The sequence below is a fragment of the Perognathus longimembris genome, chromosome 1, assembly GCF_023159225.1.
Source record: "Perognathus longimembris pacificus isolate PPM17 chromosome 1, ASM2315922v1, whole genome shotgun sequence".
Lineage (NCBI taxonomy): Eukaryota > Metazoa > Chordata > Mammalia > Rodentia > Heteromyidae > Perognathus > Perognathus longimembris.
Window position 1 is genome coordinate 98,534,918 of NC_063161.1, and position 16,567 is coordinate 98,551,484.

The following is a 16,567-nucleotide window of genomic DNA, read 5'->3' on the forward strand; positions in this document are numbered from 1 at the left end:
CTACTTTCACCTTGAGGACAATCCTATAAATTCAACTAAAGACTTTGCAATATGGAAGTCACAGAACTTAGAGAATTCTGTATCAAATGTCATTCCATGACAAAAGACCAAGGTCAATGTTAATTTTACAACAAATCCTATTATTTCAGACTCTGTCTCTAGAGAATGAGGCTATGAGTTTCAAGAGAATGAGAATGACTATCAAACCCAAGAGAAATGCTTGGCACAAAGGCCCAACACACAGTTCTTAAATTAACTGTGGTTAACACCTCCACCCCCTTATTTGCTAACATAGACACAGAGATGTTGGTATATGAAAAATATTATGTAATAAATCCCTTCCCATTGATCAGTAAATCTGCTTAATAATGACTGAGTGGTAACATGGCTTTTGCCTCTGGATGACCCTATAATACTGCAGATAATTATAAAACAAAAAAACTGTGTACCAGCAGTAATTTCAGCTACTCAGGAGGCTGAGATCTGAGGACTGTGGTTTGAAGGCAGCCCAGGCAATAAAGTCTATGAGATTTTTATCTTCAATTAGCCACCAAAAAGCCAGAAGTGGAACTGTGGCTCAAGTGGTAGAGTGCCAGCTTTGAGCAAAAAAGCCAAGTAAGAGTCTGAGACCTCAAGTACAAACCCCAGTACAACAAATTTTAAAAATAAAATAAACTACTCTGGAATATTTTTCAAAATACAGTATTGTTGCTCTTGCATATTTGTCTGTGAGTTTAGAAAGCACAAAAATAAGACAGAAGCATTGGCTATATTTTTTTTAATGTCCATCTTAAATGTAATTAATAAAATAAGAGTTTCACAAAGTAACTCACAATGTTTTGCATCCATTTACAACTCTAAAAGAGATCTCCATTCAAAGCTAAATAGAGTTGACTAACATTTTATTACTTCTAGACAGTCCAGAAGTATTAATGTAAAAATAATTACAAATCTTCCCCCAAATACAAGCCTACCAACACACACAAGTCTATTAAGAGTATAACATGTAATCATCACAGATAATCATGGCTTTTTTATGAGCTGATGAATGTAACTTTCACATTCATCAGGTATATAATATACTCATATATCAGAGAGCAAATGTGTGCCTGAATTATATACAATTTTGGCTTTAACTGAATAAACTTAGAAAAGAAACCAAGAAATCCTTTGATAACACTACTGTACATATGTAGAAGGGATACAAGGTGTCCTCTTCTGCAAAATAAAGAAAGCAAGCTGGATCAGAAAAACATTAGTAAAATTAAGACTATCATAAAACTCACTGGCTAAGCAAGAACAGTGCTATTAACCACAGTGGGAAAATATCTGTATCAACGATGTCAGACATCATTTGAAGAAGGAGTAGCACCAGCAATTTCTTTTGTATAGATTCTTTCACAAAGATCTAACACTTTCAGCTTAAAAGAAAAAAAAAAGAGGACTGCATAATGTCTATTTATGTTTCTGGCCTTTCCCAAGCCAAACTGTTTTCTGACTGAACTGTCTCAACAGCTTGTGCAATATAACAGAGGAGCCAAAGAGAAACTGCTCACTTGACCTTTTATGTGTAACTTCATTCATTGATTCTATTGCATTAAATGCTGTCACATTTGTAGACTTGAAAAGAACAATGTCAGTACCCTGGGTGTCAAGTCTTGAGAATAGAGAGCTGTCATTTTCACTTGTCCAATTCTTTGCCTATGATTAAAAAATGAATATTTCAGATCAATGGGTGACAATCCCATTAGAGTGATAGCCCATGATATCAATTACCATTTCAGTTTCAATTTTGCTGGCTGGCCACAGGGTACCATTTCTCAGCTTTACTTGTGATGGGCTGGCTCTGTGAAGCATGACACCCTTAAATTGCTGCCCATTATCCAAGTGTCATTACTTGTACTGCCTCGGAATTCTCTGAATCCCAAGCAGCTACTGAGGTCAAGCTTTGCAACCACTGGAATTGGACAAGTTGGCAAATTCTTTATATAAAGGCAAAGTTATTTATCTGGCATTTGACTTTGAAAATCTAAAGTTTCCATTATCCTGACAGTATGTCAGTATTGTGTAGGTTTATTGATTTAATAATTTAAGAGGTTTTATCAAGGTGGCAGGGGGTTAAATGTATACTATGTTTGCATTATTCAAAATGTTCCTTTGTTTTTTTTTCAGCCTGTATCATTCAGATAATAGATCCTATTTAAGTCTTCACTAGACCCAATTATGCATCTAAGGTTATTCCCATAATCCTAAAACATAGTTTGACTTTTGGTGCAGCATGTTAAGTCTATTAACAACAAATGAAATGACCTCGCTGTTAACTATGCTATTCTGTAAGTCTCCCAAATTTGGTAATAAGATTATAGAGGAGGTGGATTCAGACATATGCATAATATATAAAACCTTCAGGATTGGGAATGTGGCTTAGTGGTAAAGTGATAGAGTGCATGCCTAGCATGTATGAAGCCCTGGGTTCGGTTCCTCAGTACCACATAAACAGAAAAAGCCAGAAATGGCACTGTGGCTCAAGAGGTAAAGCTCTAGCCTTGAACATAGCGAGGCTCAGGGAGAGAGCCCAGGCCCAGGACTGGCAAAAACAAACAAACAAAAACCCTTCAAAATGAAGAATCTGGAAGTTCTGGGGTATTCTTTTTGCTTGAAATATGATTTAAAACGGCCATTAGATTTATAAAGCAAAAACTATAAAAATATTATAATTTGAGGGGTCTTTGATATCTATTCTATTCACAAATTTTGGAGTCTTTGATTATTACTCTATTCATAAATGTAAATTTTAAAGTCCAACAAAGGAATTATCTTCCAAACTTCCACTTTATGGGAGGTGAGGGTAAAGGGCTGGGTAAGTAGTGCTGGTAGCAACTTGATAAATTGGATATATGTTCCTAGAGCCTGGGTTTCATTGACGATTTGGAAGAAAAACTTCAAAAATCAACAGGTACAGCTAAATTGGGAAATAATTAAAATGACTAATTTTTAAAATACTGAATTAAATCTCTTGAAGCTTTCTTTCTTTGGTCCCTGTGCATGTCTAGATTGCTGTGAGGATAGTTCGGACAGAGGATAAATTCATCCTCTAATTCCTTTAGTAATAATACTGCACTTGAGGAGTTGAAAGACAGTTATACTTTATGCAACAAAATGTTTTTAAGGATCTTATTAAGGACATTTTACAAATTGAAGTCAACTAAATGCAACTGAGAATCTAAGCTACTAGTAGGCCAATCCCTCCAGCAGTGTCTATTGATGGGGAATCTCTCCTCATTGGCCCTATATATAAATTCTACTTTCCTCAAGATGAAGTAAAGCAGCATTTTATTATTGTTATTGTTGTTGTTATCATTATCATCTTTAAGTAGTTGCACAAAAGGGTTTCAATCCAACAAGTGAGATTATCAGTACAGATAATCAAGGCCAATTCATCAATGTATCTTCATCAATGTCACCTCTTCCATCCTGCTCCTCCATCTTTCCCAATCCCATCCATACCCTCAAGTTATGCTGTTCCATTTTCACATATGTACATTATGTATAATGACTGCACTTCCCTCCCTTCCTTTCTCTGTTTGTAAAGCAATATTTTTCACAGCTGACTTCCAGCTTATGTTTGGTAGCAATTTACAAACTAATGTCTTTACTAAGATCAATTTCTTCCACCAAACAGAAAATGTGTCTATATTGGAAGGATTTATGCTGGAGTTACATACTCAAACTTTATTCTGACCCTACAGCCTTATTATGAAATTATTATAGTAAATATAAATTTTACCTTAACATCAAATGAGAACAGAAATGAAATCATTTAAATACAAAAAATGATACTTTTAAAATGTATATTAAATTGTATCAATTATTCAAAATACTATTTTGAAAAAAATTTAAGTTTCAAACAGCTATACAGACAAAATAATACAATGAAATGTTATTTTCCTAGCTCTTAACACTTAGCAACTCATAATCTTTCAACTTACTTTTAATCCATATTTTGAATCTACAACAGTTATGATACCTATAAAGGAATAAACATTTTAATCACCTTTTTAAAATTTTTTATTAATATTGCACAACCGTAGTTGAGAAAAAAAAATAAACTAATGTTTTTGAGTTTACAAATGCTACTCACTAAAATGAAGAATTTTTTTTTCCGCTTACCAATGTAGTTCAATTCAATGACAGGAATAAGTAAGTGCATTTCAAATATGAACTAAGTGCCTATCACTGTTTATAAGTACCAAGAAGGCATGAAATAAATTTTAAATTAAGTTAACAAATAAGAAAAAAGATTCTTTTGGTGATTAAAAGCTTACAATCCAAAATATAAGAAATTTTATAATGTAAAGTGAAATGTGATAAGTTACAGAAAACAAGTTATTCTCCTAATTTATTTCCAAATAATTAAAATTAAGATTTTAATTATCTAAATAATGATTTTAAATTATCTAAATAATGAGACAGTGTAAGTTATCTTATTCCTAGGCTCTCTAAGCATAGCTCATAAAAATGTTTTATATTATAAAACAAGTACCTAAATCTTCAATCAATTCAGTTAAAAACATGAGCTTAATCATAAAAATAAATTTACCTAAAAGCAAAAGAAAATTATTAACTTACCATCAAGATAAATCTCACTCCCCAAGTCAGCATCAACCCAAAACATGGAGGCCACAGCACCTGGAAGTGCATATGATATTACTCACTAAATGAATTTTTTTTCAAACTGCAGAGCATAATTTTTTTTGTTTTAATGTGTCCTGATAGAATTAGCAGGTAAATATACACACTGGCTAAACTTGGACTTTCAGTCATTTTATTGGAAACACACCTTTTACTATTTACAGTCACTTCTATTCTTCCTATCTCTTCAAAAACAAACAAAATAGAGCAACTCTTGACACACACAGCAAGCTTGGGTTGATGTCACATAATTTACCAACTGATGATAACAAGCAATTTGGGCATAGAAGTTATTTTTCATTTCCGATCTCCTAAATATTCATGCAGTTCACAAATAATAAATTCTTGCTTCAAAGAAAAAATGAACAAAACATAGACAACTTCAAAATCATTCTGTCCAACAAAGGAAATTCCTATGACTTTCATAGAAGAATAGGAAAAGAACAGGAGGTAAAAAGATATAAATTCTCTGGAGAAAGTAACTGATCTCACTATTTGTTTAGTGCTGTGCATAAAGTTTGGGTCTGAGGAAAAACTTATTTGTAAGTGATAAATTAAAGCTTGTTTTTGACAGAATCGGCTTGTAGACCAAACCACACAACCTGATTAGTGTGCCACCACACAAGAGAAAGAAAACTGACAGCAAGGAAAGTATGTGATTTTTTTTTTCAAAGCATCTCGGGCCCAGTTAATGACAGTGCTGTCTAAAAGAATGAGCATCGGGGAAATAAGAAGTAAACTCATTCCACTGTGTGAAGCTGCTCACCTACCCTGACAAGATGTGGTCCTCCAAGCATCACTCTGTGTCAACACTGAAATACCTGTCAGCTGCTTACAGCGATTACTCATGCAAGATATAGCAAGGGCCACGGGATCTAATGGTTTCCTGATACCTATTGATTTTTTTCCCCCAAAACTTAATAGTTTTCCAATTTGACTGAAATAGGATTTGTGAGTAACTGGGGCTGAATCAATGCCCGTCCTTCTCAAGGAAATTACTTTACCATGACAATTATTTAGCTTAGAAATGGGGAATCTCGGTCTCCTAAATAGGAAACAACTGAATTGCCAATAAGAATTCCCGTCACTTTCTTAGTGAAAGATATGATTTTAATTAATATTGGAGGAAAAAAAGTAAATCTATTGCATCATTACTCCAAAAGCCACAATTTTTTTTCACTTAGTAAGACACCAAACATTATATTTAAATAGTTCCATAAGTTTTAAAAATTTGATTTCTATTCAGACAAATAGGTTACAACTATTACCACTGACATTTGCTTATTGACAAAGCTGTAAGAGTATATATCGTTAAAACTGTAAGAGTATATTAAAGCTTTTGTTCTAAATCTGTGCAAGCCTTGAACAAAAAAGCTCAGAAACAGTGCCCAGGCCCTGAGTTTAAGCTCCAAAACCGGCACAAAAAATTTCTTTAATACAAACACTAGATATCAAAGAATAATATTCTGATTACTAATGTCATTTCTTACCAGGATCTGCTAGCCCAGTGGTCTCTAACAGTATGTAATCAAATTTTCCCTTCTTCTGCATCAAATTCTCAATAGCTCTAAGGCCACTGTCCCTGGAAAATACCAATACACAGCTTATTACCAGAATGTTTTCAAATTATTACAAGAATTTTAAAATACATTCAACAGCACATCACAATGTCCTTAGATACATGAAATTTCAACTCCCTCCTAAGCTTCTCAACGAATATCCACCCAAGTGGGGCATGGGGTGGCATGCCTATAATTCCATCACTTCAGAGGTCAAGGCACAGGATCACAGGTTTTTTTTGTTTGTTTGTTTGTTTTTTTGCCAGTCCTGGGCCTTGGACTCAGGGCCTAAGCACTGTCCCTGGCTTCTTTTTGCTCAAGGCTAGCACTCTGCCACTTGAGCCACAGCACCACTACTGGCTGTTTTCTGTATATGTGGTGCTGGGGAATCGAACCCAGGGCTTCATGTATACGAGGCAAGCACTCTTGCCACTAGGCCATATTCCCAGCCCAGGATCACAGGTTTAAGGCCACCATGGTCTACATGGTTATCACACCTTGTCTCAAAACTACAAAAAAAAAAAAAAAAAAAGAGTTCATCCATTACTTATGAATGAAGAGAAGAAAACAGGTGCATGTACCATCAGATAAAAAGAAGGATGTAGCCTGTTATTTATGGATCATACCTGTAATCCTTGGTATTTAGGAGATTGAGACCTGGAGGATAATGGTATAAAGCTAGCCCAAGCAAAAAAGCCCTTGGGATTCTATTCCTAATTGACAAGCAAAAAGCTGGACTAGGGGGCTGGGAATATGGCCCAGTGGCAAGAGTGCTTGAAGCCCTGGGTTCGATTCCCCAGCACCACATATATAGAAAACAGCCAGAAGTGGCACTTTGGCTCAAGTGGCAGAATGCTAGCCTTGAACAAAAAGAAGCCAGGGACAGTACTCAGGCCCTGAGTCCACACCCCAGGACTGGCAACAAAAAACAAAATAAATAAACAAAAAAAGATGCATTATACTTACAAACTGATATGTTGGATTGAAACTCCTTTGAACAACTACTTAAGGTTAATAAAAATTAATTAATTTTTTTTTAAAGCTGGACTAGAAGTGTAGCTTAAAAGGCAGAGTGCCATCCACAAGCGAGTGGAACAAGAAGCAAAAGGCCATGAGGTCAAATCAGTCACCACACACGCACATATGCACACAAACATGCATGCACACACATACACACAAAGAGAAATGTGTATGATGAGTCGGTGTTTTGATTTATTTTACTTAAAAGTAGAGAGGGCATTATCTGACTGAAGTCATCTTTACTATTTTTACAGTTGTATGAAAGAAAAATTTCACTCTCTAAGATAATGATAAAATTTATGTCCTATAGTAGTTTAAAAATACAGCTAAAGGAATATTAGCATTATGTATCAGTTAATTCTATTCTGAATTAGAGTACTAGGTCAAATTTCCTTTTCTTCTTATGAAGGAAAATACTAGATGTTTTACATTTTGGCTGCTTAAGAAAGTATGTTATGGGCTGGGGATATAGCCTAGTGGCAAGAGTGCCTGCCTCGGATACACGAGGCCCTAGGTTCGATTCCCCAGCACCACATATACAGAAAACGGCCAGAAGCGGCGCTGTGGCTCAAGTGGCAGAGTGCTAGCCTTGAGCAAAAAGAAGCCAGGGACAGTGCTCAGGCCCTGAGTCCAAGGCCCAGGACTGGCCAAAAAAAAAAGAAAGTATGTTATGACTACTTCATTCTTCCTAATAACATCAAACACTTCATGTAGTAAATGAAGAAGCCTGATTCACTAGAATACACAAAATCAAAAGTGCATTATGAATTCCCTAATTTATCCACGAAACATCTGAATGCTACTAGGATTCTAAACCTCTTAATGAACAAAATGGGTACTATCCTTGGAAATTTCACTGATAGAATGTAAAATTCTTCTTTTTTTCTTTTTTTGCCAGTCCTGAAGCTTAAACTCGGGGTCTGGGTGCTGTCCCTGAGCCTCTTTGTGCTCAAGGCTCTACCACTAGAGCCACAACATCACTTTGAGCTTTTTCTGGGTAGTGTATTGGGAGATAAAAGTCTCATGGATTTTTCTGCCTGGGCTGGCTTTGAATCATGAGCCTCAGGTCTCAACTTCCTGAGTAGCTAAAATTACTGGCATGAGCCACCAGCACCTGGCTTCAACTTTTTGACAATCATTTATTTTTGTTTTTAGAGGCTACATACTCTAAAATAAGTCTGACAGGTTAAGAACAATATGTTTTACATAAGAAATGAGAGTTTCATGGACAAGACATTACAAATTAAATAAATCCTGAAAATAAAAAAAAAATTCACACCAGGCATTGGGCTTATTCTGTAATCCTACCTACTTAGGAGACTAAGATGTAAGGATCATGGCTCAAAATCAGCCTGGATAGTAAAGAAGACTCTTATCTCCACTAAAATGCCAAAAAAAAAAAAAAAGAAAAAGAAAAAAAGAAAAAGAAAAGGCCAAAAGTGGACCTGTGGTTCAAGTGGTAGAGCACTAGCCTTGACCAAAAGAAGCTCTGGGATAGCACCTGGACCTTGAGTTCAAGCCCCTGAAAATCTCACTAGAAAGAAAATGGCATTAGAGCAGATGTAAAATTTAGTAGCAAGAAACAGTTTCAGGAAATAAGTTTGAGAAAATCTGTTTCCTACTTGGAAATATAACTAAGCAAAGTGTGTAACTTGAGGCAAACTACACAAGAAAATCAAAGCTAAAAACATAACTAGTAAGCCCACGGCCACATATTCCTTACTTTACTGAGCAGCAGAGGCAACCATTTCCAAGTTCCAGCCACTCTTCATAGAGCTCTCCACCTTGGCTGACAGCTAAGGATCTCTCTAATGCACTTCCTAGAAAAATGAACAAGCACTCTTTAAACTATCAAAGATCAGGGTATTCAAAATAAACAGATTTCAACAAGAACTAAAATTTGTATTCTTTTACGCTGTTCAAGTGGCCTAAATACTTAAGTTACAGTTCTCCAGATTATTTAAGCTTTAAAGTCCCTAAACAAGTTATGAACATGCTATTTCCTACTTAGGTCTCTCACTAGCCCACTTCCATTTATTCATAAAACAGCTTGCCTGAAAGCATTTTTTTCTTGTCCATAGTAAAATTTCTAGAGAGATTCAACTATTTTTTAGATTGGTGCTTATTTGGCCTTTCACCTCTTAAAAGATTCTTATCTATTTTCCTTTTTACATTTGTCTTCTAATTGTTCCTACTACACTGATTGTTCTCATCTCCAATATGAGTAAAAACCCTAATGCATTCTAAAGAGGGCTTTTGAACTATTAGAATATCTATGCTCATTCACAAATTACTTTTAGTCAAATACAGAAATATTCCCCAATAATGCTTATTTGGGAAAGAATTAGATACATATATTTGTTCTGAAAATGATTTTAAAAATGTTTTATTTTTCTAGCAATATACCACGCCCAGGGAAAGATGTTAAATAGAAAAAAAAAAGGCTTTCACTTGTATTTACTAACTCATATTTCAGTTAGGTGGTGATAAAAAGCTTTTAAAGGATTGTTACACAACTTAGGATATACAAGACATTAGTAAAACATGAAAGAAAGTATTGAGAATGCTGTCAAGTATAAAACTGTGAAAAAGATTCCTAAACTAGGAAATCCCCAGCACCACAAAAAGAAAAGCTAAGATTTTTATTTTGTCTAAAAAGAACTTTCCTAGGCAACTATAATCAATAGACTGAGGCACAGCCTAAGCCACAAAGAGAGACCCCAAAAGAACATCCAACATGAGATAGTGAAACCAGAAATCAAATTTTATTAACAGGGATCCAGTGCTACTCATAAAGCTTAACTCCTTCACGTACTTACAACTGAAAAATGTATATGATTTAAGTAATATAACAACAGAAATTATACATTTTGCTAAAAGTGAGATTTTACCAAATAAAAACTATAAAATTAAAATACTACATTTAACAAAACTACAGATATTTTTACCAGTTCAATATTTAAGACAAAAAGGGCGAAAAGTTAAACAGATAATCTTACTGATGCTTAGAATACATAAGAATGGAGACTATATGTTTAATGCGTGTGCACGTGTGCTGGCCCTAGGACTTGAACTCAAGGCCTGGGTGCTATTCCTGAGCATTTCTTTGCTCAAGGCTAGTCCTCTAAGACTTGAGCCACAGCTCTTCTTCTGGCTTTTTTGGAAGATAACTGGAGGTTAGAGTCTCATAGACTTTCCTGCCTGGGCTGGCTTTGAACTGTGTTCCTCAGATATCAGCCTCCCAAGTAGCTAGGATTACAAGCATGAGCCACCAGCACCCACCTTGTTTAACTTATTTTAAAAACCTTTAGTTTTAACTACTCTACAAACAAACAACAATCTACAATAGGTGAACTCATGGTATTTGAAGTATGGTCAAATGTTTTCTATGAATTATAATACACAGTCTACGGCCATACCACCCTGAACGCACCCGATCTCGTCTGAATTATAATACACAAGATAATACAAAACCATCCTTTCCATCCCTTAAGACATTTTCTTTCATGTGTTTATATTTTTGCTTTCAGTCATTTATTTCACATATAGATCTAATTTAATTCTGCTAGTAAGAACCCCCAAAGTTACGCAAAATGAATTTTTATACAAACTATTTTGTTTCAGTGTCACAAATGCTTATAAAGTGTGATTAAAAATTAATCTTATTTGAGTAATTTACATCACTGTACTACATTATAGTACCTTCTATCTCTTTTGAAATGTAGAATATCAGGAAAGGAACAAATTGTCCTGTTAGTTCTTGCAACATATCCACTGAACTTTACTGACCTTCTCCAAATTCATTTAAAATAACTGCTATTCTCTTGCAATGCTGCTCTGTCAAAATGTAGTTCAGAAGTGTTGTCTTCCCAGCACCTATAAAATATATTAGAATATCAAAATTCAAAGACTAATTTTAAAGGCACAACAAGGTCCTGCCATTTTTAGGAATGTGGTATTTTTTGTACTTACTTAGTGAAAGAGAATTTAGAGAAAAATATTAAAGCAATCTTTGATTACGACTACTATACTTTATTAAGGCAATATTTGGTTAGTATGCTTTATGTATATTTTATAAATATTTACAAATAATCTTTTAAATTGAATCAATGCTTCAATTTAATATGTCTTAGTAACTTTCAACAACATGAGAGCATGCACAATTTCTATTAAAGAATTCATTAAGTAATAGCTTCCAAGGAATGAAGTATATAATTTATAAAATAAAAAAATATAAGCTGGGTTCTAGTGGCTCAAACCTGTAATCCTAGGTACTTGGGAGACTGAGATCTGAGGATCATGGTTCAAAGCCTGGGTGGGAAAGTCCATGAGACTCTTATCCCCAATTAACCCTCAAAAAGCTAGAACTGGAGCTGTGGCTCAAGTGGTAGAGCACTAGCCTTGAGCACAAAAGTTCAGGGACTATGCCCAGGCCTAGAGTTCAAGGCCCTGGACCAGCACAAAAAAGCAACATGACACTAGTGGCTCACACCTGTAATCCTAGCAACTCAGGAGGCTAAGACCTAAGGATCTGGGTTTGAAGCCAGCCTGAGCAGGAAAACCTTTGAGACTTTTATCTCTAATTAAGCACCAAAAAAGCAGGAAGTAGAGCTGTGGTTCAAGTATTAGAGTGCTAACCTTGAGCAAAGTAAGCTCAGAGATAGTGCCTAGTCCCTGAATTCAAGCTCCAAGAATGGCAATAAATAAATCCCTGTACATGATGACAATGTTTCTAAACCAAGTACATTTGGTTTATTTCCATAAACTTTACATAAAGAATCTTTCAACATCCCTTAACCAGATACAAATTCAGACTAACTATATGGTAACTAAAAGTAGCCACAGATTGCTTTAAAACAAACTATAAAATGGATTGCATAAAATAGGGGACAGAGGTAGGAAGCATCAACAGACAATTCAGTATTGAGAAAGATTGATCCATAAAGCTACACTAACTTTATCCAGTAGGTGGCATATTAAACCTAGTATGTTCATTGCAAGTAGAAGAAAAATATTTATCTTTGAGCCAAACAGCAAAGGTCACGAAGGGAGAAAAGAAAAACTCTCAAGTGCATAGTACTAGGGTTCAATTATATGAACATATCATTATCTAGTCTTCTGTTGGTAGATATTTGGGCTGTTACCAGTGTCTTGCTATTACAGACAGTGTTACCCATTGCTATATATGTCTGCTAAAATGCATTTGTGAGATTTCTAGGGTATAACTAGAAGAGATCTATGCAGTGTCCGGGCATTAATACCTTCAACATTTTAGGTAATTTTCCTTTCAAAGTTTTAAAGAGATGACATCTTTTGGGGTGCTTTGGGAAACTTAAAACTACAAATAGGTGAAATGTAAAGTGGGACAGATTTGAGTCATAAGAATGAATTAGTTCTTAAAGTCAGCTCAAGTATGGGAGAGGACTTGAACATGATTCTGACACAAAGAAGTGGTAGTAAAAGCTGAAAGAAAGCCAAGAATGTAAGAGATCTAGAAGTACTAGAACTTAATCATCAACCATGTTACGAGGGTTAAAAAAAAGATTAACAGCTCACATTCATTCAAAAGTATGCATTATAGATCAGATTTATGCTATGTCTTGGTGAAAAGTGAATAAAGGAAAGACAAGCTTCCACCTCTATGGAGCTTACAAATATTTAAGAGTAGAAATGGTGGGGAATTTAGATGAATGAGGAGATTATGCCATAGGACTATAATATATCCAGCCAGAGATGTACAAAATGCAAGAGTAAACCTAAGAGAAACAGGGACATTTAGTGAGTTGGTCAGTCAGTTATGGGGCTTGAATTCAGGGCTTAGACTCTGTCCCTGAGCTTTTTCACTCAAGGCTAGCACTCTACCACTTTGAGCCTCTTCCAGTTTTCTGTTGGTTAACTGGAGATAGGGAGTCTCACTAACTTTCCTGCCTAAACTGGCTTTGAATGGTGATCCTCAGATCTCAGCATCCTGAGTAGCTATGATTACAGGCATGATCCACTGGCTTCTATCTTGTTTTTGAGATAGTATCTCATGAACTTTGCCTAAACTGGACTGATCTCAAGATCCTCCTGCTTCTGCCTCCCAAGTAAATGGGATTCCAGAAGTTCACAACATGATCAGCACTTGCTTATCTTTAAGATTAGTTCAAAGTACTCAGACATGGTTTGGCAGACATGAGAAGTTGACAAAAAAATTTTAATGGGAGTGAGGGTAGGGATGGGGATGAGAGGAAGAAGCTGGGAGAAAACAAGAGAAGAGGTAACACTGTTCAAAAAGAAATGCACTCATTACCTGACTTATGTAACTGTACCCCCCTCTTTATATCACCTTTACAACGATAAAAAAAAAAAATTCAATTTTATCCAAGTAGAAGCCACTAAAGGATGTGACACAGACTAACATTTATAAAAACTGATTAGTGGGGCTGGGAATATAAATGGCCAAGTGGTAAAGTGCTCGTCTTGTATACATGAAGCCCTGGGTTCGATTCCTCAGCACCACATATATAGAAAAAGCCGGAAGTGGCACTGTGGCTCAAGTGGCAGAGTGCTAGCCTTGAGCAAAAAGAAGCCAGGGACAGTGCTCAGGACCCCAGTTCAAGGCCCAGGACTGGAAAAAAAACAAAGCCAAACAAAAAACTGATTAGTGCTAACATACAGCGAATACATGAAATGGCCAAAAGATTATAGTTACAAGGAAATACTGAGTATTCTGGGACATTGGGATGATAGAAGCAGAAGCATTTGAAAAGACAATAATGTATATATAAAATGTTGAACATATTGTTTTGTGTCTGGAGGACATCAAAATAGAAGCTACATCGCTGTGAAGTTAGAGGATGGATGAGGGAGCAGCTAGAGGAGCAGGTGGAAAAAATCAGAAGAAAAATTGAATAGAGAAGCCCATGGAACGGTGTTTCTGATGTTTCAAAGGGATAAAATGCTGAAGTAGTAAAAACTATCCATAGGTTTCTGGCTCTAGTTATCTGCTCTGTAGTCCTGTCACACTCATTACAGAGCTTCAGACTTTTATTCCCAAGGATCTACTGACCTACCATGGAGTAAATGGGGAAGGCCAATGGCAAAAGTCTGAAGTATACTGTTTTGGCTAAGAAATTTGCTCAATTTCTCAGTACAAATGACCTCTGAATGATAGTGGGGCAATACTGAAAAACTGTTCCTTTATTTCAAAAAACTTAGTCCTGAGTAAAAATGGAAATTTAGCAAAGAAACTTCAAATGCATGGTAAGGGAGAACACTAATTTATTTTTATGTAAAAGGCCCTCAGGAATCCCTGGTCCCTATCTGTCTGTAACAGTGTCTAGGAATGATATTCTTTTAACTTTTTTCCATATTTTCAACATAATCATATAGTTATTTTACTTTATTATTCTCCTTTAAAAGTAAGTTTTAGACATACTTCTCAAACGTTCCCAAGGAAAAATAAATGCATCAGCTGTCCTTTAGGAAACTGTACAACATTCACAAACCGAAGTTTCAAGTATCTCTGGGCATTCCTGAATGTCTTCAGTTTCTGAAAGGCTTGGAGGGAGGACAAACATTTTCACCCTTTTTGTCCCACAATGCTTTGCTTAAAAAAAGTGTGAGACAGGAGTAAATATTGCTAAAAAATGGCTTGAAGAGTTTTACCCCTGGTGAAGTGGATTCTACTGAGGAAAGTTTTCCAACCCACTCCCCAAATGTCAGGTTCTAGTGAGGGATGTACCCCTAATTGTCAGGCATTGTACAGACAGGACGTCCTTGAATGGCAATATACTTTTACAGGTGTTTTCTGACTCCTTTTGCAGATGAAGAATACAAGCTAAGACAGGTAACTGGTATTATTTCCATTATCTGGGTAATTAACCTCCAAAAGGATAAGATGACTTGTTAGAATTCATATGAAAATTAGGGGAGGGGTGAGTCTAGGCTACAAAATTCAAGGTAATTCTTTATCTCACTTGAGAAATGGAGAGACAATCTACGAGGAGGAGCAAATAACCCAGCCACCACCACAAAGACACTTGCTCTGGGTTAGGAGGCCCAGGGGCCTAAACAGAAGAGACACCAGACCCCGGCCCCGCACCCCAAACCCCGGGGCCTACGGCTATTTCTGGCCGGGACGACTAATTATTACCTAAATACCCCGTGATAATTGTCACTGGAATCTTCACACCAGGGCCAGGCTTCTTCTCCTCCTCCTCCTCTCTTTGCTTCGTCTCAATGGGGACCAATTCAGGACAATCCTCCGCATACTCTTCATCCTCCTCTTCCACAGTAACGTTCCCCGGAAACATCCCGGCCCGCAGCAATACGGCCCACGGTCCAAAAAGAAGGACCAAATCACACAACTTCAGCCCCTGACGCCAAGCACGCCGCGCCAGGCCGCGGCGTGGCGTCATCACACCGCGACAGCAGCTCTTTTTCCGTCCCGCCCCCGTTACCTGGGCTCCTAGCAGAGGACCCGCCCTCCCCTTAGCCACACCCCTGAGAAGGAAGATGGACGCGCCTCCACATGGGTAGACACGCCCCTGGATGTGGTCACTGAGCCTTGCCCCGCCGAGGCCGTCAGGATGGGCTCTAGCAGCCCTTTGTAGCTTGTTGAACTTGGAGTACCTTGATTTGAACAGTAGCCGTGACACATACACTTGATCACCTTGACATTTTTTTTTATCAGATTTAAATTATTTTAATTCCTGGGAGATAGAATGTAAGATTATGATACTGCAAAGCTGATTATAGTTTTTCTGTCTAGAAGCCCAATGCGCTATCCATTGTGCCACAGAGCCAGTTTGATTATAGTTTTTCTACCTTATGGATATTTTTTCCTCTTCATAATTACATATCTTATAAATGCAACTTTTAACAGTGTGCATGAATTACTTTTATCTTTCTTATTTCTTTGACCATCAAATATGATTTCACTGACCATATATGTTGGATTGTGATACTATCTTGTCACTAATGCATAGGAAGCCCACATTCATATTTTAATAACCTGGGAGGGGACGAGAAGCCCCACCCCATGTAGTAATAATTGCCACGCCCCCCAGGCCTGAGGGGAGCGCGGGCCTGCGGACAGAGAAGGCCCAAACCCTGGGCCTGTAGAGAATGGAGGCCTGGGCGGCCTAGCTCTGGGACAGAAGAGAGTCAAGGCCTTCAGAGCCCAGGCCCGCTGAGAGCCAGAAGCCCAAGGAGAATGGACAGAGGAGCAGAGTGGAACCCAGCCGAGAAGAGCCTGAGGCCTGTGGGAAAGTCCGAAACCTGGTGCCTGTCGAAGCCAGAGCAGACGCAGA

At 36.9% G+C, this 16,567-nt stretch overlaps 1 protein-coding gene across 2 annotated transcripts in view; it reads right to left on the bottom strand.

The window, feature by feature from the left end:
- Positions 1 to 15,648, bottom strand: part of LOC125340999 (COBW domain-containing protein 1-like) — a 41,832-nt gene extending 26,184 nt beyond the window's left edge. The window contains exons 1-6 of one of the 2 annotated variants that reach the window (XM_048332976.1): positions 15,409 to 15,648; positions 11,061 to 11,147; positions 8,995 to 9,091; positions 6,183 to 6,274; positions 4,630 to 4,689; positions 3,990 to 4,027 (exon numbers count right to left, since the gene is read on the bottom strand). In XM_048332976.1, the coding sequence (XP_048188933.1) occupies positions 3,990 to 4,027; positions 4,630 to 4,689; positions 6,183 to 6,274; positions 8,995 to 9,091; positions 11,061 to 11,147; positions 15,409 to 15,568 (534 nt within the window). In that variant the 5' untranslated portion in view covers positions 15,569 to 15,648. The remainder of the gene's footprint in view (positions 1 to 3,989; positions 4,028 to 4,629; positions 4,690 to 6,182; positions 6,275 to 8,994; positions 9,092 to 11,060; positions 11,148 to 15,408) is intronic. The other variant, XM_048332983.1, reaches the window with a different exon arrangement.
- Positions 15,649 to 16,567: the final 919 nt, after the last annotated feature.